This window comes from Pimephales promelas, chromosome 5 (genome assembly GCF_988280905.1).
Source record: "Pimephales promelas chromosome 5, fPimPro1.hap1.1, whole genome shotgun sequence".
Classification (NCBI taxonomy): Eukaryota; Metazoa; Chordata; class Actinopteri; order Cypriniformes; family Leuciscidae; genus Pimephales; species Pimephales promelas.
Window position 1 is genome coordinate 29,942,299 of NC_142773.1, and position 26,497 is coordinate 29,968,795.

General features: G+C 38.3%; 3 protein-coding genes across 6 annotated transcripts; 1 reads left to right on the forward strand and 2 right to left on the reverse strand.

Moving 5' to 3' along the window:
* Positions 1–576: 576 nt before the first annotated feature.
* rnf152 (ring finger protein 152) lies at positions 577–6,822 on the reverse strand. 2 transcript variants are annotated; one of them, XM_039677408.2, is made up of 3 exons: positions 6,683–6,822; positions 2,154–2,261; positions 577–1,803 (listed from the first exon to the last, which is right to left on the reverse strand). In XM_039677408.2, the coding sequence occupies exon 3, from the start codon at positions 1,677–1,679 to the stop codon at positions 1,068–1,070; it is 612 nt and encodes a 203-aa protein (XP_039533342.1). In that variant the 5' UTR covers positions 1,680–1,803; positions 2,154–2,261; positions 6,683–6,822; the 3' UTR covers positions 577–1,067. The 2 variants fall into 2 exon arrangements, with proteins under 2 accessions (XP_039533342.1, XP_039533343.1); XM_039677409.2 differs by lacking the exon at positions 2,154–2,261 and having other exon boundaries at positions 6,683–6,772.
* Positions 6,823–7,830: 1,008 nt separating this feature from the next.
* Positions 7,831–11,310, reverse strand: buc (bucky ball). Its single transcript, XM_039675796.2, has 7 exons — positions 11,200–11,310; positions 11,026–11,083; positions 10,527–10,682; positions 8,941–10,443; positions 8,739–8,840; positions 8,507–8,617; positions 7,831–8,429 (listed from the first exon to the last, which is right to left on the reverse strand). The coding sequence occupies exons 2-7, from the start codon at positions 11,030–11,032 to the stop codon at positions 8,398–8,400; spliced, it is 1,911 nt and encodes a 636-aa protein (XP_039531730.2). The 5' UTR covers positions 11,033–11,083; positions 11,200–11,310; the 3' UTR covers positions 7,831–8,397.
* Positions 11,311–11,603: 293 nt separating this feature from the next.
* On the forward strand, positions 11,604–25,436 carry rnf31 (ring finger protein 31). 3 transcript variants are annotated; one of them, XM_039677000.2, is made up of 23 exons: positions 11,604–11,764; positions 12,291–12,490; positions 13,679–13,825; positions 13,914–14,069; positions 14,156–14,212; positions 14,719–14,872; positions 14,986–15,145; positions 15,238–15,383; positions 15,554–15,696; positions 16,183–16,416; positions 16,505–16,804; positions 18,447–18,632; positions 18,830–19,036; positions 19,690–19,863; positions 20,003–20,101; positions 20,260–20,349; positions 20,722–20,836; positions 22,504–22,616; positions 22,818–22,928; positions 23,096–23,144; positions 23,555–23,651; positions 24,577–24,739; positions 24,824–25,436. In XM_039677000.2, exons 2-23 carry the CDS (start codon positions 12,293–12,295, stop codon positions 24,872–24,874), a joined length of 3,150 nt encoding a protein of 1,049 aa, XP_039532934.1. In that variant the 5' UTR covers positions 11,604–11,764; positions 12,291–12,292; the 3' UTR covers positions 24,875–25,436. The 3 variants fall into 3 exon arrangements, with proteins under 3 accessions (XP_039532934.1, XP_039532935.1, XP_039532936.1); XM_039677001.2 differs by having other exon boundaries at positions 22,821–22,928; XM_039677002.2 differs by having other exon boundaries at positions 13,697–13,825.
* The last annotated feature ends 1,061 nt before the right edge of the window (positions 25,437–26,497 follow it).

The following is a 26,497-nucleotide window of genomic DNA, read 5'->3' on the forward strand; positions in this document are numbered from 1 at the left end:
GACGTCTATACGCAAGACATTTCTCAAAATATCATTTATATTGTTAAAAGAAAAAAATGTTATTCAGGTTTGGAACTACATGAGGGTGAGTAAATACATATATTATAATATTTTTGGCTAAGTGTCTTAACACATTGCAGCATTTTTGACAAACTCTGCCTTTCAAAAGTTTGGGGTCAGAAAGATTTTTTATTTATTTATTTGACACTAAAAGAAGTATCTCGTGCTCACCAAGGCTACATTTCATGATCAACATGATCAAAAATACAGTAAAATGTACTATTTTGAAATGTTTAAATTTATATTAAATACTTATATTAAATACTTATATAATATTTGTATGTGTAATTTATTCCTGTGATGGCAAATTTGACTTGTTGTTAGCAGCCATTACTCCGCAACAAGCAACATGTAGTAGCTATTAATAGCTTTTAAATGACATAGATAGCACACAAGATCTGTTATGATTAATAACTAAATCAGAGACTGATTTTTTTTCACTTATTTAATCAAAAGCAAATTCAAAACCCACAAGTAACAAAAAAAAGTAATACAGTTCGTTACATTTGAAAACACTTGATGTGGTATTTTAAAGAAACTGCTTCAAATGAAACGCACCTTTAAACAAGGACTCACTTTGATACATATACAGCAATGCACATTATTCAAAGGCAGTGCAGCCACATTATTAACATATGCACGTTATTTCATTTCTACAATTTAGTGTTGCACAACCTCTACAAAATGCACAACCCCTACAGACTGTCAATAACGTACAACAACTCTAGTTTAGCATTAAAGCTAAAGTTAATTTCCCTCAGTTACATACAAGACATGCAAATACATGAAGTCAACACTGCTAGATTCTTTAACATTTCTGCACATTAATTAAACAAATTCCCCAAGAATGAATGAATCAGAGCTTTCATAAGCATTTGAAATAGCACAGATTGCATAGACTTTACCCTTGACCATCTACTGTATATAGTTACTTACAATCGTATTTGAAATCAAATAAGAGATTTCAAGCCACATCGGTACGCCCATTTCAATTCTTCCGTTCGGTCTCATCCACAGGAAATGATAGTGAAGCGTTTGGACACGCAGGACATGTTATGCAACACGATACCCAGCAGAAAAATCAAAATAAATGCCACAAGTAGCACAGCGCAAACCCCAGTCCATGCTGTGGTTTTTACCTCCTCCTCCATCCCCTCCTCAACCGTGTCATCTACCAACATGAGGCTCCGCCCATCAGAGATGTTTACTCCCTCAACCCTTTTAGGGCCAAACCGGCATGCCGGTTGTCCAGGCAACAGTGCCCCGTCTGCGTCCATAGGGACAGGCCGTAGGTAGCAACCGCTGTTGGGTAAGTGTATAAAGATAGGGGTGTGTTCAGAGGCGTGAGCAAGACTGACAATGGAGAGTACTTCCGGGTCATCGGGAAGATGCAAGACCGAAAGGCCGCTGGGGATCGGTGTCACACAACGACACCAAGGACAGCGGATCTCCCTTTGGCTGAGCCTCATCTGGCTCAGACAAACGGAGCAGCATGTATGTTGGCAGTGCAGGAGTTTGGGAAGACGCCGTTGGCTGAAGTAGTTGAAACAGATTTGGCACTCAAGCCTGGAGCTCTGTGACAAGGTCTCCATTGACCCTAAAACATGGATGTTAAACATAAAACAAATCTCCTTGGTAGATTCAATGACAGTATCATTGGCGATTTGTAATGCCAGCGCACTTCTCTGTCGACCACTCTGTGTAGATCAGGCCGTCAACACTTTAATCCATGTCTGGCTCTGCCTGTGGAAGCGAGACAAGGACGTTGCGTCAAAACAGACTGTCAAGAATTTAATCCAAAGGAACACTTTTGGCACATACACAAGCAGGCAGAGGGGTTCATTTATTATGCGCTAGCTGTGAGCTGGATCTAAACTTTTGTCAGGCTCGACTTAGATGTAGATGTCCTGGATAAGTAAACAAATCAGCAGGGATTAGGACTGTCCACAGTCACCCTGCGCTTAGACACGGATCGTGAAGAGGCTAAATTGTGTATGCGAACTAAAAGCAAAACAACTTAATTGGTTAATTATCTGTGATTACTTCCCTGATGTATGTGAAATGGCTTAATTGCTTGATGGAGTGATTCTTACCATGGGTTTAGTGCAGATCCAACCAAGGGTTTAAATCAGTCAATGAGCACAGCTGGAAATGAAGGCAGTCCAAAGGGATACCCTTCCCCATCTACTGATGAAATTAATCTGTAAAATAAATGATAATGAAAAACAAAAAGAATAGTAATAGTGGTTCAGGGATTACGTATTTTTGTAGGATGTTTTGGTTAAAATCAACCTGGTTTCCTCAACAAAAACCCACTATTGGGTTTTGGACTATTAACAAAAGTTTATGATTCTTAAGAGCATGATTATAAACACAACGATGCTGTGAGTGTGACTAGTGTGTAAATGAGTTTATCTGTTCGGCTGTCTGATGATGTTTAATGTCCCTTACATCCTCTGTAGTTCCATTTAGCCACTTGCTGGCAACCGCCTTGTACAATACAAGTTAAAACTTTACTACAGGATCCGACAGACTGCGATTAGCTGTAGGCTCAAACCAAAGACTGAATAAACAATCTGCATTTCATAAATAGCATAACATTTACTAACACAGACTATATGGGAAGTATTTGTTTTAACTGTTGACATGTCTTCAAAAATATGAGTAGGAATTAGGCCTGTACAAAACAAGGCACCTCAGCTGCCAAAATGAAGGCCAAATTGAGCGGCTCCGCCCACCATGGCCTTCAAAAATGCTCTGCAGAAACCGGCGGGTGACGTCACAGACACTACATCCATTGTTTTATACAGTCTATGGTTTTGGACTAAAAAAATTTAAATAAATAAATAAATAAATCACCATTGTCCTTGCAGCACTCTATTTAGGGGTCGTACAATTCACCCATTTTTGAAGTTCTTGAACGTGAGGTAATTTTTGAAAATGTCCTCTAAACCAGGAGAAATTTGAAAAAAAAAAAAAAAAAAAGCATCAATAACATTTGATGACCTCAGAATGTCTTCACAAAAAAGTTAATATATTTATATATATATATTTGTTTGGTTTTATTTATGTTTCCTGTTTAGTATTTTTGGCCATACATTTTCCAACTAAATACATTTATATTTCATATTATATTTCTAAAAAAAATTACATTTTAATTTAGCATTTCGTAATATATTTTGGCATTGGAAGTTTTTTAAATAAATATTTATTTATAAATATTACATTTATTTACTTTACTTTGAAAAATATATATATTTTTTGTAATATGCACTGTTTACAACAGATTTCATATATTTATTATTTGAAATATTCCTAGAAATGGATATACTGATTTTTTTTGAATACGTTTAGCAATAAATGTCATTTTATCTGTCACTTTTCACATGTGCATCTCTCAATCACAGGCAGCTGTGTAATATGAGTCATTTCTAAATGCATAATCATGTCATGTACAGTAAGGGGGTTTCAGACCTCACCCACTGTCACATCTTGTACTCCTCCTCCCTTGACTGCTAATCTGTGTCTTTTGTTATGCTCTTTTTCTATGTTTTATATCTCTCACACTGGTATATTCTTTTATTTAATGTTTTATATTGATGATAATATCATGGAATTTAAAATGTTGTTATGTTTGGAAGGACACTGTATAAATAAAATGCAGTATATTATTATGTGTTCTGTTATCAATATAACCCTGTAATCAGGGTTGTTTCATTGCCATACAGTCTTGTCCAACCCAATGGGCAGCATAATCCACTTAGAGCAAGTGTTTATGTGCACACATAATGGGAGAACAAATTTTCACCGGATGAAAATATTCCCCTTACAAACAACAGCAAAATGTGACCTAGTTTTGTTGAGCCCACAGGCAAAATTTCTGAAACCTGCATGACACATGAATATTAGCATGCATGAAGCGGACCAGAGAATGAGAGTTCAAAACCCCTCCGGCACTCATTCTTCCTTCTGACCTTAAACAATTCCGAGCTTAAAAATGTTTCCTAACCTCATCTAAAATTGATTTGAGGGCATTCGTTTCCTTCAGCTACTGTACAGCTAATATGCATTTTAATTGCTTGGCTCAATACTTGTCACTAAGGGAGGATTATTCAAGGGAATATTCAAGTGTGTCGGTGCTACAAATGTCAATCACCTGAGAAATGAATGAACACTTATCAAGTGACCAAGTTAAAGTTAAATGAATTGTGTCCACATTCTCAGCACTTGTCTTTCCTCCAGACTTTCTTAACACTTACAGCAATAACATAATGATGAGACCATGGCATACAAAACAAATCAGTTATCGCAGTGTGCTCTTCTCTTTCAAGTTCAAAGGTTTACACCATGCAAGTAATTGCTCATATAAGTATAATTTCACTCCATCCCTTGAGGGGGAAAATAATTAATAATGCAATTAAGCCTGCTATTGTGGTATGAATGGACGGACGTCCCTGAGGGCTTATCCATTATTAGGTGCACATTATCTTGTGATGGAGAAGTGGAAATATTTTCTTTCTCTTTGGGATTTCCAGTCAAAAACACATTACAGCAATCTCATAGATGGCTTTAGGGACTTACTTACACACACAAATACTTTTAATTTACTAATAATCTAAGGGGCTTAAAACCGTTTTCGCTAAATGAGACCAGTTTAAAGTCATGATTATTTCATATTCATCAAACTAGCATCATTACAAATTCTGGAAAAAAATGTGCATTGCAATAATGAAACAAAATGTGGACGCTACAAATCCATCTTGCTGTGATGGAGAATTCAAGTGCAGTAATCTAGTTGCCATGAAAACCCTTCCAGCTCAATTTCACATTGCATAATTTCCTTCAGCAATTCTGGCATGACCCGCAGGGGAGAAAATGTGGCCAACCTATTAAATGTCCAGTGGGAAAATTTACAAAATCAAATTAAATACTTGTGAAGGTGTAACCTTGAGAACATTTCCTTCGAGTTCCCATTTTTCTACATTAATCTCTGATTGTATGGTAAGCAAGCTTGCTTTCACCTGAAATATTTTCCTAGCCAGATTGGAAATATTAGTGTTTTTATTTTTTTTAATTTTACCTTAAAACAATAGGAGGGTCAAATGCATTATGAAATACAATGGAATGTATACACTAGATGCACCTCTAGTGATATTATTATCAAATGTAAAACTGCTTTAAGAAACATGAACTCCATAGTGGAAGCTTCGCAGAGTGTCTCTTGAAAACTAAGACAATGAAACAAGCTAATAACAAACTGTCAGCTGCATGCTACAAGCGTAGCATCAACCTGATGGATGCAGCTGAATCAGGGGATTTGTCAGAAAAGGGGCAAAGCAAAAAAATGAAAAATGTCACTTAAAAACTGAGACCGTGTGGCATTCTCAAGGACAATGCGCTGACTTGAGCAGGCGGGGAGGGGAGCCATTCATGCATGCTCTTGGCCTTTACTTTTTGATGCATTTTCTTTTAGGCAACGTGGGACATCTGTGGGATATTGGTGTTACAACTTTGCACCTCCAACATTAACCTGTGTAAACTGCAGAAATGTGAAACATCCCAAGGCGATCCGTAATTTATGCAGCAGTCACACAGATTTTCATCTGTGTTTATTTTTGTACTGAAACCCACTGGACTTCAACTCAGGGAGTGTTTGAGAATTGAGACAAGAATTAGATAAGCATTTAACTTTGCACTGAAATGCTGTCTGAATGGGTGTCAAATTAACAGAACGCTTACAGTGATTAAAGTACTACGCCGGTCATCTAAGCAAACATGCGTTGATAAGAAACCAAACGTACAAAAGTGCATTCGAATAGCCTACTGAGTGGATCAAGCAGCCAGCGTCTGATAGCAATCCACTGAGATAAGATAATGTAAGATAATATCAGTGGAATTTACTAATCCTTTCCCAAGGACACAGTAAAGTCAACCAGCATCTGATATCAACATTTCTGTTAAAGTTAAATGACATAAAAACACATTATATGAGCCAAAGGTTGGGTTTTTAAATGGATAGCCTAAATATTTTAACATGTTCAGGCATTATCAAGGCATGTCTGATTTCAAAGACAGACATATTTAGACTAGTTGTCTTTGGCTCGCTCTCAAAACCTATTAAGTTGCCGTACATAACATTTCTGGGCAGCACAATTTGTGCTTTTAGTGTTCAACGCGCCAGTGCTAGAAAGGGTGCCTTGGTAGGAAGCTCACTTTGTTTTGACACGCAGCCATTGTTGCGTGCCTCTTAACTATCAAAACAAGACTTAAACCGGAACAGAGACAGAAAGCTGCTGCAATGTAAAACAGAAAGTGACTTACCTACCGTACTACAGTACCAAAAATACAAATCTTGCACCTTGTAAAAAGGATGAACTTGCTTTTAACAGACTTAAACGTGTGCTCCAATGAAGTAACCTTGAGCAAAGTTTATAATACCGCAGATTTAAAAAAAAAAACGTCATGCAGCAAGTATGCATCAATGCAAGTGAACAAAGACAGATCGAACATGTTTTTTAAACTGTTTAAGAGTTTAAAGAAATCTCAGCACTAAACTTGATGCGAATGTACGGAAAGCCAGGTCGTTTTACGAGTACTATCTAAGGAGGGATGAAAAACTCACCTTCTATTTGGAGATTTTCTTTCATCTATTCTATGCAAACGGCGAACATCGCATGCAGAGCAGACAGTCTCATCTGTCATACTTCACTCTTCCTCCTTCTTCAAAGGCTGTACTGTAAACGCTCACTGCTACTCCCACAGCGCAGCCAATAGCGAGCGACATCTGCGAAGAGAACAGCCAATAAGGAAGCCCGCTAATTTTAATGCCAGCGTTTGTCATGTCTGAACCTTTTTTTTACAGTTTATTGTCTGAACATGTCAGTCGTTTAAGGAGGATTACATTTGTTATAAAGCAAATACATACTTGCCTTGCAAGTAAAACAAACCTAAATCAGATAATCCTCAATTTAAGTAAACACAAAGAAATATACTGATATAAAACAATTTCTTTGTTTTTTATGTCTTTATGAGCACTTTATGGATTTATAAAGTGGGATGTATTATAACACTGATATAAATCTTGAAAGGAGTAATTGTGAACCAGTGAAGATACTAACAACGCTGTTAGTGAAATAAAAACATTTTGTGTATTTAGTAGGCTTATTGCATGACAAGTTGTTTATCTATTTCACTCCTCTGGGCAAAATTAAATTAAATTTAGAAGCCATCAAAACAGACTATTCAAATGTCTAAGCTGTCATTCAAAGTGACATCACTTGCCACACGGATATATAAAATCAAATGAGAATGAAGAGTTTGTGACATTGGGCTAATGGTATATAGGCCTCTTTTTGTTTATTTTTTTTTTTTCATTTAGTAAATAATAGATGTCAAATACTTTCCTAAATAGACATATGGTCAGTTCAATTTAAGACACATCCCATAGATTTGACTACTTTTACCAGCCTTTTTAAGGTCCACTTTTTTAATCAGTGTTATCAATATCAATGAGAAATTTGAAAAGTGAGGACATTCTGGGTCTCACAAGCAAAATCCCAAAAAATTGGGGGAGGCAGACCATGGCTAAGCCTAGCACTAGCCTAGAGTTCTCATTTTCAAGTTCACCTGCAACTGAGATGCTGGAATGATGTCAAGTTCACACTAATGATCCAGCCCTCACAAGTGAAAAACATGGACAACAACAGCAAACAAATCTAGTAAAGGTGTTTTATTTAATAAGGGAAGAGATTAGAACCACTCACGAAACAGTTCAAGTGCAATGCCAAGACTTTAATGACACAATAACACTGTACAGACAAATGAGTTTTCTGCATGTCAACATTACACCGATGTATAAAAATGTCACATTAATAAAAAACAAGACACATCTGGACTAAGAGTGGCCAAACTGCCAAATTGCCCACTTTATTTAATCTTTTTTTTCTTTTTTCCCCTTGCATCACCCCTTAAACCAGCTGCATCTCCAGTGTCAACATTTTTTGAAAAGGTCTCAGTGGGCCAGTCCTTGACCATGCAATAATTCAGAGCCCTTAAACACCAGACACGATCTACACCTCCCAGACTGAGGCACGTGTAAGAGCCCTTGTAGGCATGGGTCAAGGCCTGGTCCAGTGAGAGCAGTCACAACATATTAAGATGAATGCATTGCATCCAAAATCGAGGGTTAACTTGGGCAATGGAAATGCAGCAAGGTGTACATCACAGTCATACTTTTTAGTTACAGTCAAGAACAGTGTCCATGTGTACATTCATAGTGAAGTGCATTTTACACAAGTTTCGGGTAATACATTAAGTATTACAGCAGTGCATAATGGTTTAGTATCGTGTGCCTCTTTTCTTCATAGCACCTGATAGGACAAAGATGTTGCACAAATAAAATAGTTAAAATATATATATATTTTTTTTATTAAAACCCTAAACTCACCTCGGCCCCGCTGGCAGTAGGTCAATTCGGTCTCATCATAGTCGTCATATTCACTTCTTGGCCTTTGCTGATGGATTGTTTTACAAGTTGGCCTTCTCAATGGAGTTCTCCCTTTAGAAGTAAAAAAAGAACAGTTTAAAAGACAAACGATAGGACACTTGCAATGAATGTCTTAAGTTAAACATCTAGGTATGCATTGAGTCAACACTTAAAATATCATAAAACATTATACCTTGATCTTGAGGGCCACTAACTTGCCTCCGAGACCTTGGTTTGGCACTACAACTTGCCCAATTCTCTTGGTCAGACACAACACCCTCTCTCCACTGTCGTTCTAAAAAAAAAAAAAAAAAAAAAGAGCTTGCATGAGTTAACCACCATGTGATATCATTAGAATAAAAAAAAAAAAAAAAAAAAAAAAAAAAAAAACTTACCAATACAAGGCCTGCACAAGGAACCCTTTTTAATTCTCTTATCGGTTTTAGCCAGAGCACCATACTCATCACAGCATTCTCCTTTGGGATGCACTCGAGCCTGCTCAAACAGATCACAGCTCTCTTGGCCTTCACACAGCTTCCGGTGTCTGTGTTTGGCACTGTGATGTCCACAAGAAGGTAGCGTGTGCCTAATGCAACACTTCCTCTTGGAAACTCTCGGAGAGTCGCAGTTACTCCGCACTTCTCCTTCGATGTCATACCCGCAATCTTGATCAGGCACCTCATTCCTCTCAGGATGGCTGTGTTCAGCCATCTTATAGCTTCCTACCTCATCCTGCAAGCTTGACCCGCAGCACACGCATGTTTTCTGGCAGACCAAGCAAGTTTTTTCCATACTCAAGAGCTCTTTTCGGGAACGAACAGGAGCGTCACTTTCAGCCAGCCTGCCACCACCCACATACACGTGCCCTGGAACAAGATCAAAATCCTCCACGTCAGTGGAGAACATTTCATCTCTGGAGGAGAGCTCATCTATGGATGGACTCAAGACACTCTGGCGCTCTTGGGTCACCTGAGGGTAGTAGCTGTAGGAATATGCACTGCCAATTGAGGAGAGATAGTTTTGTGGAGGCAACAGAGCAGATGGAGAATCAAAATAAACAAGTGGGTCAGTCTCTCGTTCAAGACTGAGGCCAGTTGTCATCTTATTGCAGGGCAGTCGAAGGATTTGATATGGGAGGTCAAAGTCTTCTGAGAACTTTATAAGAGGTTCCATTGCAGCAGCATCATCAGTTGACACTATATTCTGCAACTGCTCATCACCTGGTTCCTCGAAATCACAGCTCTCTGTTGGATCTGCAGTGCTTTTGACACCACTACAAAACGTATTGCCAGTGGCACTGGTCACAGACTCCCCATTTGGGCAGCATATTTCATCAGAAACACTATGCTGGTCATCTTCCTCATTGGCATCCTCTTCTTCATGGACAGAGGAACTGTCAAGAGGCAGCACATCCGATAACACGCATTCATCCAGTACACCTTGGCTAGACTCTGCATCATATGCAGAGTCACTGTAGGTTGTGGGCCTTGTGACCTGACTGACCTGCTCTTCTTTGTCTTCCTGAGAGGCAAGCTCTAATTTAGAGTCTTCATTTAAACAGGCCAACTTCTCTCCCTGCACTACATCAGGGGTAGAGGAAACCACTGTGTTCAGCCCCTTGTCACCACCTTGTTCACAGGCCTTAAGACTCTCAATTTTGTCTATCAGTTTGTTGACTGAATCACTTGGATCTGTTTGGACCTCAGAACAGGCAGTCTCCCTATGCATCCCAGCGTGTTGAACGTGGTGGCGGACGCGCAAGTCGTAGGATGCAACGGAGGGATAATGGGGGTTGATTCTTCTGTAATCAATTGGCTGCATGGGGGCATGTGGAACCACATACCCAGGATACTGCATAAACTGATAAGGGGCCATGTAGGGACGACCATAGTGCAAAGCTAGAACAACACAGAAGAGCAAGATTACACAAGAACACAAAAAGCAAAGCTTCAATCATATATATAAAAAAAATAATATTTACCTGGCCCTGGAAAGCCATAGTGGCCATACGGATTCATGGGCCATTGATACATGAAATATGGCTGAGATGGTGGCTGAACATAGAAAAAAGGTCTAGTGTGGTTTACTGGATGGTGAGGTTGCCCAACTCCCATGGATTGTGAAGTGTTGTTTATGCCTAAAAAAATAAATAAATAAATAACTTTCCAGATACATGTACGTGTTAAGTACACCATCAAATTAGCAATGCTCCAAGGTGATGACTCAAGGGTCGAGATCCAGGAACTGCATGAATTGATTTAACAAACAATAATGATCATATAAACATCTGGTTTATTTAAATTTTAAAAAAAATCTGGTTCATCTGGTTTATAATCATCTGCCATCCTGACCAGCTTAAACGTGCACACAAGTACCCAAAGGGTTTACCAGGACACCACACGCACAGCTAAATAGCATTAATAATAATAAATGATAAATTAACAAATTGATTAAAAAAAAAATAAGAGAGAGAATGTTACCTTCCATTTCTTGTGTCGAGACAATGAAGGACAGCACAGGATACAAAACACCGCAATACTGTAAAAGACGTGCAAGAATCAAGGGGCACGGTTAACTTAGACAAATAACTTGTATAATAATAATGTTCAAACGCAATGCTTTTATAGTAGGCTACGACAACAAAAATGACAAACCTTAGATGTGACTGTGATAAAGTGGACTCAAACGTGTATACAGCGAGAGAAATTAACTCTGTCGTAAAAGCTTTGCACTTCAGATTTATAGATTGCATGCCTATTTCAGAGAGCCTCATTAATGCAATCAAAAGGCAGCCAGCAGGTGTACCCAATTTGTCATATTCAGCAAAGCGCTCACGTGAGTTTTTTTTTTTCACTATTATACACATATTAAGCTATCTCACTACATATACCATATTGTAAAGTTAACTATCATATAATTACATTGTTGCTCAATTTATCACATGTTTTGTTTGTTACAATTAAATTTCATTCGACTTTATTTTCTGTTGACACTTTTACATTTTTGGAACTCTTCTTGTCATTCATCCCTTTTTTTATCTACTCATTTATCCATTTATAAGAATTGTTTTGTTGATGAAAAAAAATGCAGTTTGTACGTGCTCAGTCACAGCGTAGCCTAGATGCCACTATGTGCCACAGCGCCTCTATGCGGGTAATGTGTGTTGTCTTTCGTTTTACAGATGAGTGAATGAGAGCACTGCTGCACTGTCAATACGCGGTGAGTATGCTAATATTTATCAACAGCTCAAGAAATACTTCAGATGGTTGACTTGACTACACAGTATTAACAGAAACACATCTAGACGTTTCTCTAGAATGTCTCTTTCTCGCTGACGAGTTTTTGGCGATATTGCCTAAGCGTTAGCCTGCTAGCGTACGACTATTCAGTGGTAGCAGACGCGTTAAAAGCAAACATGTATTTGTTTTATTTGAGTATATAAATACGTCTGTCATTAAAGGTTATACAAATAACAACTAAGACCGTAAAACATTAGTTTATCCAGTAATGTTTATTTGATTTTGAAGAATGGTGTAGCAAACTAGCTTCGAGTGAGTTGTTATGGTTTCACTTTCCATTCACCAGACAGCCATAGCGTATTAGCTAACATGAATGAGGTGTAAACATCTATACAGGTTGTTTATATTATGTGACAGTCATCCATATCTATAAATTATTAGCATTAACTGTAAAAAAAACGAGAAAATTACTCTGAAATTACTCTGACTATGACTTTCACTTCCAGCTATGGCGTCTCTCAGTGATCAGCTGGAGGAGGTGAGGGTGAATGCGGAAGGCAGCTTATCTTCTCCAGGCTCTGCTCAGGAGATACGGGCAGGGGTGGCAGCCATGGCCAACATCCCTCTCCCACCCTGCAGCAAATATCGCTACATAGCTGCTGAAAGCATGCTGACGGAGAACAATAGTGGAAATAACAGGAATGAGGTGAGCTGGTGTAATAATTCATTTTCCTCAGCAACCCAATAAGTGTATGATTGCAGCAAAAAGCAAACGTTTGACTTTTTATGATCCGACCTCTTGCATGTAGTCCTTTCATCTTCCTGTAAACCAGCTTTTATCATCTTGACAAATTTGCAGGCCTGTTTTACTCTCCATAAAATTTTATGATGGAAAATATCCACAAAGAAAAAAAAAACACTTTTACATACAGAGAAGTAAGCTTTTGTCTTCATTAGGGATGTGCTAGACTAGGCCTAGTTGAGGGCGATTAAATGATACTGCTGCTAGTCGACTTGGAAATACTATTTTTGTTTTTTTTTGGGGGCATTTAATATTTTGCTTTATATTTTTACTAAGGTTGTGTTTAAATTACCAGCGTGTTAATGCTACATTTTAAAATGTATATATTATTTTGAAAAGTGGAGAGAAATTCTGAGAAATGTGAGGGAGTTTTTTGACAGCATATACAAAACTTTTCACTTTTTCTTCTGTCATGTCAATAACTGTAATTGACTATTAAGCTTGCTTTTAGGCTTTTTATACTACCGGTTATGATTAGTTTTTGCACATGCAACAGATCATACACCTCATACACTTACATTTAAGGATAAGGAATTTACCCAGAATCAACATTACATTAATGTTGATAACATCCAACAACATTCTGAATACAACCTTCTTGCCTGCCTTCTTTTATTTGATTGGCCATCTCAGTTATTTTGACATTGACTAGCGATGTTAGACTGCTTAGACAAACCTGCCTAAACACAGTTTTTTTTAAAAAACCTTTTGTTATTGCAGCAGATTTTATTTATTTATTTATTTATTTATTTATTTATTTATTTTTGTAGGGACAATTTGGCCATATCTGATTATCTGATTGGGGGTAAATGTCTATGTTGGTTACGGCCCTGACTGTATATAACATGGAATGTTTGGGGTTATTGTGGCATAGTGTGAATGACTGACATAAAGTGCATAATAATGCATAGCACTGGGTAATCTGTCACCGTTTCCTCTGGTGTTTCAAAAGAATTGGTCCTGTTTCCACTCATTTGTATGCACTTAACATTTCTTCCTAGTTCATTTTTACCCACTGTTGTTGTTTCTAGGTTGTAATGTATTCTTGTTCATACCTTTCTGTTGTACATTAATATCTCCTGATCCTTTTAGTCCCTCGCCCTCCTGCAGAAACTTTCCACCGCTCTTAACATCTTGGAGAAGTATGGCTCCAATCTAACCAACCCCAACAGGCCGAAATACTGGCGTACAGTCAAGTACAATAACCCTGTCTTCAGAACGACCGTAGACTCTATTCAGGTGTGTGGTGGATGAGATTATAAGGCTATTTGTGTGAACCATACAAAATATCTGCAGTTAGTTACCATTCTTTATCTTCCTCTTTTAGGGTGGCAGAGCAGTACTTAACCTGTACGGCTACACCAATCAGCAGCATGATGGCTTGAGCTTTCCTGATGATGTTGTCCAGCCAGATGTTGAGAAGGTGGCGTCAGTGACTCTTGAGATCATGTGTCTTCGTATGGAACTGGACATGCTAATCAAGGTTTAAGGCTGTGAAGTAAAAGCATATCATGAATTCCTCACAAATGAATGTTAAGCTCACATATAGAGTTTGTTCCTTTTCTGTAGGGTACCCATTCTCATCCAGAGTTTTTTGAAAGACTTATTCCCTCCCTTACTGTGCAGGTAAAGTGTTTTTTTTTTTTTTTTATAAGAAATGACAGTAAAGACATTTTATAATGTTACAAAAAAATATATTCAAATAAATGAACTTTCTATTCATAAAATAATTGTGAAAAAGCATCAATGTGTACATAGAAATATTAAGCAGCACAACTGGTTTATAATAATAATGAATGTTTCTTGAGCACCAAATCAGCATATTATAATGATTTCTGAAGGATCATGTGACACTGTAGACTGGAGTAATGATGCTGAATTGAGTTTTGCCATCGCAGGAATAAATTTACATTTTAAAATTCATTCAAATAGAAAACGGTCATTTTAAATTGTAAACATTTTTACAATATTAATGTTTTACTGTATTTTTATCCGATAAATGCAGCTTTGGTGTGCTTAAGAGACTTCTTTTAAAAACATCTTACCACGCATTTAGAGAAAAGTGTTTCTTTTAGACTTCTTAGCTTTTTTGCAGGTCACTTGAATACAGTGTCCATATAATGTCTGTACAGGATGATGAGGGGATCAGCACAGATGCAGTTGTAATCTCACCTACTGATAGACCATGGGAAAAACAAACTCCCTCATCTGTGTCTCCTTCCCAGCCTACATCTCTATTCAGTCCAACTCCTGCTCTCTCTTCTCTAGTGCCATCTACACAAACAGGTAAAGACATCATGTTTGCCAACCCTGGCTTTCCTTTTAATGAATATCTTTTATTGTGAGTGTCCACTTTACTCGTTTCCGTTCTACTTCATTGATTCTCAATTGCTTTGCAGAAAACTGCACCATATGTGGCATGTTTCCAGTGTCTGCTCACTGCCCTACCTGCACTCAGCGGCTATGTACAGAATGTGACCGGCTGTATCACTCCCATTCAGGACGGTCCACACACATCAGGGTCCCTGTAACTTCCTCAAAAGCCACAAAACGGCACAGGTTAGCACTGAGCAATTTAAGATGTTGAGAGAACATGTTTGTGTGGAGGATTTTGTTTTAACAAATCTGTATGTCTTTATTCCTTTCCTTAGCTCATCACTGTCAACATGGCAGTGTAAATACTGTACTACAGTAAATACGTTGCAGCTGGTTTTGTGCGAAACCTGTGATCGACCCCGTCTGTCCTCTTCTGCTCCATCTCTACAGGAGGAGCCATCACAGCCTTCTACAATATCTGGTTGGCCAGCATTTTTTTTTTTTTGTTGTCACTTTTTCAAATTTAAATGGACCATCAGTCCTACTTGACATTTTGAAATATCAAGGTTCATTCAAACTAGCAAATAATCATGTAAATATGAATATCATTGTGTTAATTCTGGTGTTTTGTGCATTACTTTTGTCAATCAGAGTGGCAGTGTAAAAGCTGCACAATGGTTAATGCTGGCAGTAGCATTCTTTGCGAGGTGTGTGATCGCCCCCGTTTGGCCACCCGACCTCCTGTCGCGCCCTCACGTCCGACCACCTCTGCCACAGGACTAATGGACAGCCAGGTGCCACTATTCAGTACATTCCAAATATGTTCATCATTTTCTCACCCTCAAGTTGTTTGAAATTTCTTTCTTCTGCTGAACTCAAAAGAAGATGTTTTGAAGAATGTTGGTAACCAAATAGTTGTTGGGCCCCAATGACTTCTAAAGTATTTTTGTTCCATACTATCCTTCCAACTGTTGGGTTTCCCATATTCCTCATAATATCTTCTTTTGTGTTCTGGGGAAGAAAGAAACTCGTACAGGTTTTGAAGGTGAGTAAATGGTGATATAATTTTCACTTTTGGGTGAACTATCCCTTTAACCTAGCCTGGGTTTCCCCATTCTGCCTTGCCGCAGCACGATTTTATTCGCGCTGCTATGCAGTCTGGATACCATGAACCAAATATGTATCTTCTGATTTGTCATTTCTAAAGAAATTAGCATAATGCTGAGTTTTATTCTGAATACAGGTTCTTGTTTTGACTCCTTTTTTTCTATCCCATTTAGTGGATTTGCCAGTTTTGTACGTACGTCAACCACGCACCATCAACTTTATGCGAAATGTGTTGCCTTTCAAAATCAGAACCTGCCCAACCACCCTCTAAGTCCCTCCAACCCTTACCGGTCAAGGACGTAACGCCGCTTTCAGTCACACCTAAAGTCATGCCCACTGAGGACCCTGATTTGAAAAGGCAAAGACTGATGAAGGAGGAAGGGCTTAAACTTATTCAGCTTATTCGTGTAAGTCTGATATTTTTTTATGTCATTGTAGCCTGGGCATCATCCTCGGAATCTTACAAACATTCTTATTGTCTCTGTCTTTTCTCAGGAGGGAGAGAAGAAAGGAGTGAGTCCAGAGGAGGTGTATACCAGCATGAATGTATCGGGAAACAGTAACGTAATGCCATATGACTGGCTGAAGGCAGAGCTACCGCATGTGCTTGATGAGATTTGTGTGATGGCTGCATCCTGTCAGCAAGAACCCAATGCACAAACAAACGATGGCCAGGATGGAGAAAAGAGCAATGCTGTCCCCTTGTCCAGGGCAGAAGCCAAACGGGCCTGGCTGGCAGCAGGGGGCGATAATGAGAAAGCCGTCAGACAGGCTCTTAGAGACCGCAGAGTTAAAGTGAGTTCTTGACAATCCATCCTTTATATTGTAACGAATTGCAGTTTTAAAATATATGTTTATATATAACCAAAACCTACGAGAAACATCAGAGAATCAGGGTCACCTTAAAGGGCCACAATAACTTAGAAACGCATCTAAAAGCAGCAAACGGTTACTTGCATTGGTTTTGGTTGCTGAACAAGTCCAAATGCAGTAGATTCTTGATGATTTTTCCAGAAGTGCGTTGAAGTCTTCGTTTGGGTTCTTGGGGTGGTCCCTATTGAATCCAAAAATGTTAACATGCAGATGAAATTGGCAGAAGAAGACAGGAAAATGTTGTCTCAAAGACATTGAGCAAAGGATCTGAGTCTGACCTAATCAGATACGTTTAAGGGTCCTATCAGTTCACACCCAGTTGGTGGGGTGACCGATCTAAGATGACCTGGGGAAAGTCTTTGTTCATCTTATCTCCATTTGCATGTTCATGGTGGCATGAAGAATTTGTGCAGTCTTTACACAAAGTATGGTAAAAAATATCCTGCTGCAGTTTATCATTACATTTTGTACACCGTTGATTATAAAATCAAAAGAGGATTGTTTTAATACCAAAAAAGAGGGGATTTGAAGACATTAAAGCAGTGATACTGATACATAATCTTTGGATATCAATATTAGAAGTTACTCTAACATTACTTAAGAATCATAACTAGTCATAACTAATAAAACATAGAGAAAGTGTGTGGGTATGAATGGAGTAAGTGTACTTGTGTATTGGAAGTTTATGTTTATAGTCTTTGACCAAATGGTTTGTTCCATCTGGTCTCCTGTGCTGTCTTGGAGGGTTGCAGACACAGTCTCGTGGTGAGATCGTTCAGTGGAGCCGAGGTGATAACGGAGGACTAGGATATTTGATTTAAGGCCATTTGTTACATATAATAACTTTTATTAACATTAACAACAGTATTAGAGTATATAATGCTTTACATTTACATTAGTGAATGTACATTGAAATTGTACATTCACTTATGTAATTTGCCCCCATTGCAAATCGGGTTTATTGGCAAAAATTTACAGACTTTCAAGCTGCAATATACAATTCAAACAAAAATATTAATTACTTAATATTTATTTAATATTAATAAAATGTTTCAAGTGGTGTCTCCAAATTCAACTGAAAATGCAACTTTTAATGAATTCTGCAGTCAATTATTGAACCTCTTCATGGCAAGCATCTTTAGTGCTTAGAATACCCATTTTCTGTTATGACCTGCTGCAAACAAACGAGGTGTATAACCAGACACCAGCTGCTGGCAGCGTTTCTGAGGAATCTTAGGCCATTCCACATGAACAATGGCTGGGTTTTGCTGAAACTGTCTTCAATTCCCACCAGAGATTTCCTATGGGCTTCAAGCCTAGTTTATCGTGGTGTGTTTTTTTTTTTATTTTTTTTTTAGACAAAGTAATGTAGAAATGTAATATAATGTAAACTTTCACATTATTAAATCATGTAATTATTTCTGAAATATTTTCATGTTATGGCCAATAACCTGGCAACATTATCAGCTTATTCTGCCAGAATCTCATTTGTATTTCTAGTAAATATATCTAGTAGCAAATGTTGTATGCTAAATATGAAATTTTGTCTGTTTTTGTTTGTTAGGTAAAAGAGCTTGGCTCTCTGGGCTTTAATGATGTGACCCGCTGTGAAGAAGCCCTAAGGCAGAGCGGAGGGGATGTGAGGGGGGCTCTCGTCCTGCTGCAGCGCCCTTTGCTGGAGCCATTCCATCAGCGCATGTGGAGCGACGAACCAGAGCCCCCCATTGACATCAACCATCCGGATAAACAGGTGACTGGCATTTTACAATAATGCAGCTTCACTGAGAGACTGCATTGCTTTCTTACCACTAGATGTGCAAAACAGTTTTTATATATTTAATTAATTGCATGCTGCTGCCTGCCAAATATATTCAAGGTGGTCATTAGTATATTGAATGTTATGTTATCAAACATAACTAAAGTTACTTATCCTCTGTCTGTGTTAAGCATGTTTGCCGTAGGCTGCTAGCAGTGTTTGAACTGCCCAGCTGGGGGCGATGTGAGCTGGTTTTGTCTTTGCTGCGGGACCCTACAGCTACATATACACTGGAGGACGTGGTTCAGGCTGTGCGTGAATCACCTGACAGGGACTTCATTCGCAGGGTGCTGAATAAGGAATGCCCTATCTGCCTGTCAGTTTTTCCCCACAGCAAGGTACTTTGCATCACCTCCTATGATAAGCTCAGAATCTTGTATTTTTTACACCAGAGTGTCCTTGTCTTAAATGAACTCATACTGTTAAAGGGATAGTTCACCAAAAAATGAAAATTCTGTCAATATTTACATATAAGAACATAAAATATGATCTTTTGAAGAACGTTGGTAAGCAAATATTTTTGGTTCCTATCAACTTCCATCGTCATTTTTGTCCATACTACTGAAGTCAGTGGAATCCGCAACAGTTTGGTTACCAACATTCTTCAAAAAATATTTAATGTTCCACAGAAAAAAGAAAGTCCCACAGGTTTGGAACCCATAAAGGTTATTAAATGATGATGATAATTTTCATTTTTGTGTGGGCTATTCCTTTAAAGGGATAGATCACCCAAAAATCATCATCAAGTGATCATTTACTCACCATTGTGTTGTTCCAAACTTTTATTTCTTTAGTAAAATCAGAATGCAAAAGAAAAAAATTTGAAAAATGACTAACTTCGGACAGTTTATATTGCATGCAGCCCAGTCTTACTGGGTCCTTTCATAAATGAGCACTAAATTGAAATGCTGTTACATTTTTGCCAAATGTATGTATGAAAGCACCTTACATGCTTAGGAGTCAGGAGTCTATCTTTTGGTGTACTACTCAGATGCAGTCGCTGACATCCTGCCAGTGCTCTGTGTGCTGTGGATGTTTCAAGCAGCATTTCACCATAGCGGTGAGGGACAAGCACATCAGAGATATGGTGTGTCCTGTCTGCACAGAGCCGGACATCAATGACCCTGAGCACCTTAACAGCTACTTCTCCACTCTGGACATACAGGTACTGCAAAAGAGCAAAAAATAAATATGGTCAGCTCAGTACTGCAACTTGAGTTGGAAAACAGCAGCATATAACTGGGCTTCAAGCTACTCACTGTGATATCTGAAACGATCTTGTGTGTTTGTGCGTGACTGCCCAGCTCAGGGATTGCCTTGAACCAGACGTGTACGATCTCTTCCACAAGAAGCTGACCGAGCAGGCTCTCATCAAGGACCCAAAGTTCCTGTGGTGCAGCCATGTGAGTGACACTGCACTTCCTAACTGTCTCTGAGAGAGCACTTTCATACTCGGACAGCTGTAGTCTCATTCAAGAGACTACATTTTACAGTGATCTGAAAAGAGGTGCTGGATGTTAGGATGTAGTGCATCTCTTTTACTCTTATCTCGTTCCTACAGTGCTCATATGGCTTCATCTATGACGGCGATCAACTCAAGGTCACCTGTATGCAGTGCAGGAAAAGCTTCTGCGCTCAATGCAAAAAACCGGTAAGTGTTTAGAAAGCAAGAAACAGATCTGCGGTGACCTTGCATGAATATAGGAGATGAGCGTCAGTGTTGGGGAGTAATTCAAAGTAGCCACACTAACAACTCACCTATGATTGTGTGTAATGACGTAAAGTCTGATCTTGTCTGGTGAATCATAAGAGAGTTTGTTTCAGATGAATATATATGTGCAACAAAAGAAAGTTTCAAAGATTCATTCTGGTGGATTCTTTTTCTGAACTGACTATGCAGCATTTTAGTGTGGTGGAATATTAATATACATTAAGGTGTATTTTGTGTCACCTTAATTGATATTACTTATTAATTAAAAATGGTGATGGTAGTGAGTGTCTTACTCTCTATCGCTCTCTGCAGTGGGAGACGCAGCACGTCGGGCTCTCGTGTGAGCAGTTCCAGCTGTGGAAGCGAGAGAATGACCCTGAGTACCAAAGGCAGGGTTTGGCCGGATACCTGCGTGACAATGGGATCAGTGAGTCACCTTTAGATCTTTTCTAGAAGCCTAATCCACACCTACCCAAAGCTAATAATTCTGACCATCAGAATTACCCTTAGAAAACCTGTCTTTTTTTGTCTAGAAAGTCTGTTTTGTTGTGTTTGGTCAATTGGTGTAAGCCAGCCAGCCAGCCACACACACAGCCAGCCAGCCACAGACGCACACATACAAATAAATAAATACAAATCAATGGTTTATTATAAGCAGCATTATATTAAACCATATGTAATTATATACTGTGTGTGTGTGTGTGTGTGTGTGTGTGTGTGTGTGTGTGTGTGTGTGTGTGTGTGTGTGTGTGTGTGTGTGTGTGTGTGTGTGTATATATTTTTGTATATAATTACACAGCCCATTCTTTCTTTTATCCATACTTTGCAAGAATGTCGTTCTCTAGCAACAAATGGTTCATTCAAGCTATAGGAATGACCTATGTAACATAAAAAAAGGTTTTAGGTAGATAAAGTCTATCATTCACAAGCACGGTTTCTTTCCTTTTTTAATTAGGCTACCATAAATGTTTACATGTGGCATCACGTGGGTAGACAAAACAGACGAACTGCAAGTTATGCGCCGTCCAGCTGGATTCACTTCAGTGACAGTCATTAATTCTCCTATCATAGAGACAGGTGACGTGCATTTAGAGTGATGATTCGCTGATGTTATGTTTCATGTCAATTAACGTACTTGCACGTTCGCCAGTAGGCGGTGAGAACGCGTTCATCTGTACGTGATTTTGATTTGATATGATATGAGAAGATGAATGCATGGAGAATGAATGACGTTACTGTTGTACAGCGTCTGCTTATTACTTAGTTACTTTGGATGCATACCATCGTACACTTAATACAATACTATACAGCCTAACAGATTGCTAACATGACTATACGCATTTCGCTGCTCATGTCTGATGTCTGATGTGGCGTGGATAAGCAGGTTGGCTACAATGTTTGACATCCTGCTGGCCATATATGATACAGTTGGCATAAGCTTTTATTTTGTACTACTTATCAAGCTGTCTTTCGCCAGCAGGCAGGATGTACATATTCATCACACGATAAAACAGAGGTCACTCTGTGTAGCTGCAAACAATAGCAAACGGACCTTTGCTTTATGAAGATATTCCTGTTTTTCACCTCCCATACGACAGAGTTGTTAACCCATCCACTCTTGAAAAAAAAAAGATAGCTATCTGTACTTGTGTAGGCTTTCATTTTTGTGCGGTGTAAGGCGACAGATTCCTTATAAGATATATGTAAATATCTCCAAACTCCAAGTCTGGTAGACATTTTGCTAGCTTCAAAGCAATGAAAACATCAGCAGGTGCTGTATATGGATCACAAGTTCTGAGTATTCATTCAATCTTTATTAAGGACACATAATCCCTGTCCATAGTATTAAAACAAAAACAAAAAAACAATATGTTAATCTTTTATTGATATCTAATTTTAATATTCTGTGACATATGGTCTAAATTGTTAATTGATTGTAGTATTGTAAATTTGCAAGGCTGCAATTCTCCTGGCCGGCCACTGTTTGTCGCCATTTTGTCAGAGTTTGTTTCCCGCCAGGTATCGATGGTAGTCACGTAACTGCAAAGTGTCAATACAATTGTTTTATCTACTGTTCTTATGTCTGTCTTGTAGCTTGTCCTAACTGTAGGTTCCAGTATGCTCTGGCCAGGGGCGGCTGTATGCACTTCAGTTGTTCCCAGTGCAGGTATCAGTTCTGCAGTGGATGTAACAACCCTTTCCACACAGTGAGTTCCTGTCTGGTCTTGTTGTCCTAGAATTATTCGTGCCTATTTGTATCTCTATGGCTTTGTACGTGACTGTGATATTCACTTTGAAGCCAGCTACGGTTAGGCTAAAAGTAGCAGCCTTTTCCGGAGCACGATTTCTTCTCCCCTTTTTTTCATCCTCTTTTTCTCTCACACTCTTGCTCACTCCTTCTCTGGCAGAAGTGTGCAGTGAACCAGTGTACTGTGACAGGTCTGCATGCCCATCACCCCAGAGACTGCCTCTTCTACCTCCGAGACTGGGAGCCTGCCAGGCTTCAGGCCTTACTGCAGGTACACACACACACACACACTCACGCTTTAACGCAGGCACTCACATTTCCTCCTACACATCCACACGCACAGCACTTGTGTGCCAGGGTTGGTTGAGAAAAATCACTTCACATCTCTATTGTTTGTTTGTTTTGAATACTTGTTTGAACGTCATTTTGTTTCCTCAGAAAAAGGCGGTGATCTACAATACTGAAACTGCAACAGGAGCACAGACTGGTATGTCTTTTAGTATCAAATCTTTTTTTTTTATCTTTCCAGTACTTATGTAATCTGTTTAACTGTGTCTGTCTCTTCATCTAATCTGTCCGTCTCAGTCTTAAAGTCTAGTTTGCATCCAATTTCAGTCTTTATCTCAACTGCCCAGTGGAACAAAATCGCTTTTACTGTAATGAAAGCATACAAGCTGAACATCCTAAAGCAATACACTACTAAAACAGCCATCCAATTACCGTTTCTCAGACCAAGGCTATATTTGTACCATGAAATTGTTGTCAAACACACACATACACCTACTCCTTACAGCTTTATTTCACACTCTGTTCCACTTCTCTTTACTGAAATTATCTCCCTCGAAAACTGCCTTTCCCCCTAAATGCATCCCAGGGTTTTTTTTGTTTTTGCGTCAGGTGTGTGTGGAGTGATCGAGCAGAAAGATGAAGGGCCTCGTCCGACTGATTCGCCATGCGGTGCTCAAACTCAGCCGGGACAGGCAGGACTCTGCGAGTGAGTAACATCGTTGTTACCAAGTTGACTGCTCCCTGCACTCTCAAATCTCTCAAGCTCCTCTCTTTTTATTTTTGTCATTTGCGTTGTAGGGATTGTAGAGATTAGAAAAAGTGCTCAGGGACTCAAATTACAACCCATTGATTTAACTCGATTGCTTGATTTAACTCAATTTAATCTGAATTTCAGTCCACATTCATGAGTACTCATTTTGTTTTTTCTTTGAATTAACTGACAAATATGTGTGTGTGTGTGTGTGTGTGTGTGTGTGTGTGTGTGTGTGTATAAATATATATATATATATATATATATATATATATATATATATATATACTGTATATATATTCTCTGTGAGCAACATTTTTTTTAATAATTTACATGTTATCGTAGTTTGCAAGACTGCGAGTACAACAAGGCAGTAAAATGGTAATGGTAATTATTATTATTATTATTATTATTTTTTTTTTTTTTTTGTAGAATAAAATTTAAAAATGTATTTAGCTTGATAACCACAGACTTTATTTCAGGCATTTAACCAAAAACCTGTTCAAAATATCCATTGTATTTGTGAAAATAGAACCAGAGGGGCAAAAATGTAAATTGATTTCTGGGCTTTGGACTTATTCCTGCAGCACACTTTAAGAGACAAGCTCCATCATTTTTTTAAATACGTGCAAAGGCAAATATGCATTACAGCAAAGATCAAAAGTTCAAAATTATTATGAAGATCAAATGTGAGCTAAATTTGTAATCATATTTTGACCACAATTATGCTAATATCTCTAGTCTTTTAAGTGGGATTGGTGAGACACTGGGGGGGAAAACAGCAAGATGAGATGCTCTAGATGGTGTACTTGATAAGACAATATGACAAACATGCCTCTCCCTACTTTTTAGAGGTACATACAATTTTGTTGTGTTTCAGGAAGCATTATCGAGAGTACCTGGTCAGCCTCATTAATGGACATTCTATTGACCCCGCCCTCCTTTACACTCTTGATGAGCTGATCGTGGCCTGCAGGAGATACCATGTGGACGTCACACTGGGGGAAGGAGAAGATGAGAGAGCATATATTGCCAGACTTAAGGTGGGCTGATACTGTCCTTTCTTCAGTCTATAAACATGACCTCTTTTTGGTAGTTATCAGTCTTTCTTTACCTCACATCTGCAGAAACTCATGGATGACGTGCCTCTGGGCGACAAGGTCCTTCGCAAGAAGTGAAGACGTTTTTACTTTGTTCATTTGACCTGTGCTGACTATTTTACCCACTTGCGCCTGTAGCTCTGCTTTATGATCTGAGCTTAGAGGCTGACAGAATTTTAACACAGTGCTTCCCTGTTCTCAATGTGATGTAGTTGCACACATTTGCACAATGCACACACTGGTTTTTTCTTTTTCTTAAGGTTTTGTGATGGGAAATTCTCCATTTTAATCATGTTTTGATTTTAATCACCCTCTAATAGCGTTATAGCTGTAACTTGATAAAAACAGACTAAGACAAAACACTCTGACAGCTATAGTGAAACATTTATTGTTTCTGTGAATGCATGTAAACAAGTTTTATTTAGTACATTTTCAAGTTAAAAGACGGACAAAAATCGTAAAACAACTGCATTTTAAATAATTGTTATGAGTTCACTTTCTGTTGATTGTACCTCAGGCTGTTCATTATCAGTTTATTCAACCAAATTAAAACAAAAACAAAATCTGCACGTCAAAAGACGTACAATCATGGGTTTATATGTACATATATATGATTAAACATAATTTCTAAAATGTTGAATCTAGTGAGTCTTTGTGTTTCAAAGAGAGCAAAATGATCGATAATCATTAATAGTCATGTTGATGTCATTCGATCAATATCCAAAAGACATGTTCAGTTCTTCATTCCTTTTCCATACAATCGTGTCACGGTTGTCTCTGAGATCAGAGCCCTTAAAACACATATTTGCTCATCAAGTCTTAAAGCCATTTACAGTGGGGTTGTAGTCAGGGAAACCACTGATCAAATTCTATTTTTATTCTGAGGACATTTGTGCAGCCAGATATTCCTGAATTTTTAATGTAATTTTTGATATGCATGATCATGAAAAAGCACTGGCCATTTTAAGCATTAAAGGCAATTAAAGACACACACAATAAGAAAGTTGATGATATTTTTTTAGAGGTCATTATTCTTGGCAATGAGAATTACATGCACTGTAAAGTTTTATGATGCTGATTGGTCACACATGCAGTGATTTAATTTTTTTCCCCTAACTTTAGAGCATTTATTGCTTAAAATCTGCCATCACTTTACCTATATATAATTGTCTGTTTTGCTGAGGTTAACCAATGGCAGGTTCTTCACAAGCACACTTAACCTCTCAGCTGTAAAATATTGTATTTCCTATCAGGATATACAGTATCCTACCAGCCACTTTATCTTGCCTCAATGAGGGTGAAGCACAAACCACTTGCAGTTTCCTGCATGACACGGTAAGATAAAATTGATGGATACAAACTTTGTCTGACAACTATTCTTTTGAGTGTTATTCTATAACCAAAACCTTGATAGCCATAATATAAAATGAATCGTATTCAGTGTGTATTAGGCTTTTTTTTTTTTCTATTGCTTGGTGCATTGACATAGGAAATGCGTGCTGGGATATGGTGACAGATGAATCTCTCATGAAGAGCTGATGAAAGACTGACATGGTTTTTGAGGAGGTAATTGTCTGTGCTTTTTGTATTATCATTTTTGGTAACACTTAAGAATAAGTTACATTAGTTCATGTTTTTTAATGCATTTACTATGGGTAGTTTATGTTAGCTCAGGTATTTAAAATATTAAAAGATAAAACA

Excerpts from the sequence above, each read along its gene's own strand:
- rnf152 (XM_039677408.2), bottom strand. The coding sequence starts at position 1,679 with ATGTTTAACATCCATGTTTTAGGGTCAATGGAGACCTTGTCACAGAGC.
- buc (XM_039675796.2), bottom strand. Across the intron at positions 10,444-10,526 it reads CTATGGCTTTCCAGGGCCAG|CTTTGCACTATGGTCGTCCC; the intron begins GTAAATATTATT and ends GTGTTGTTCTAG. Across the intron at positions 8,618-8,738 it reads TAGTGGCCCTCAAGATCAAG|GGAGAACTCCATTGAGAAGG; the intron begins GTATAATGTTTT and ends TTACTTCTAAAG.
- rnf31 (XM_039677000.2), top strand. The coding sequence starts at position 12,293 with ATGGCGTCTCTCAGTGATCAGCTGGAGGAGGTGAGGGTGAATGCGGAA. Across the intron at positions 19,037-19,689 it reads CAGTTTTTCCCCACAGCAAG|ATGCAGTCGCTGACATCCTG; the intron begins GTACTTTGCATC and ends TGTACTACTCAG. Across the intron at positions 23,145-23,554 it reads TGCAACAGGAGCACAGACTG|GTGTGTGTGGAGTGATCGAG; the intron begins GTATGTCTTTTA and ends TTTTTGCGTCAG.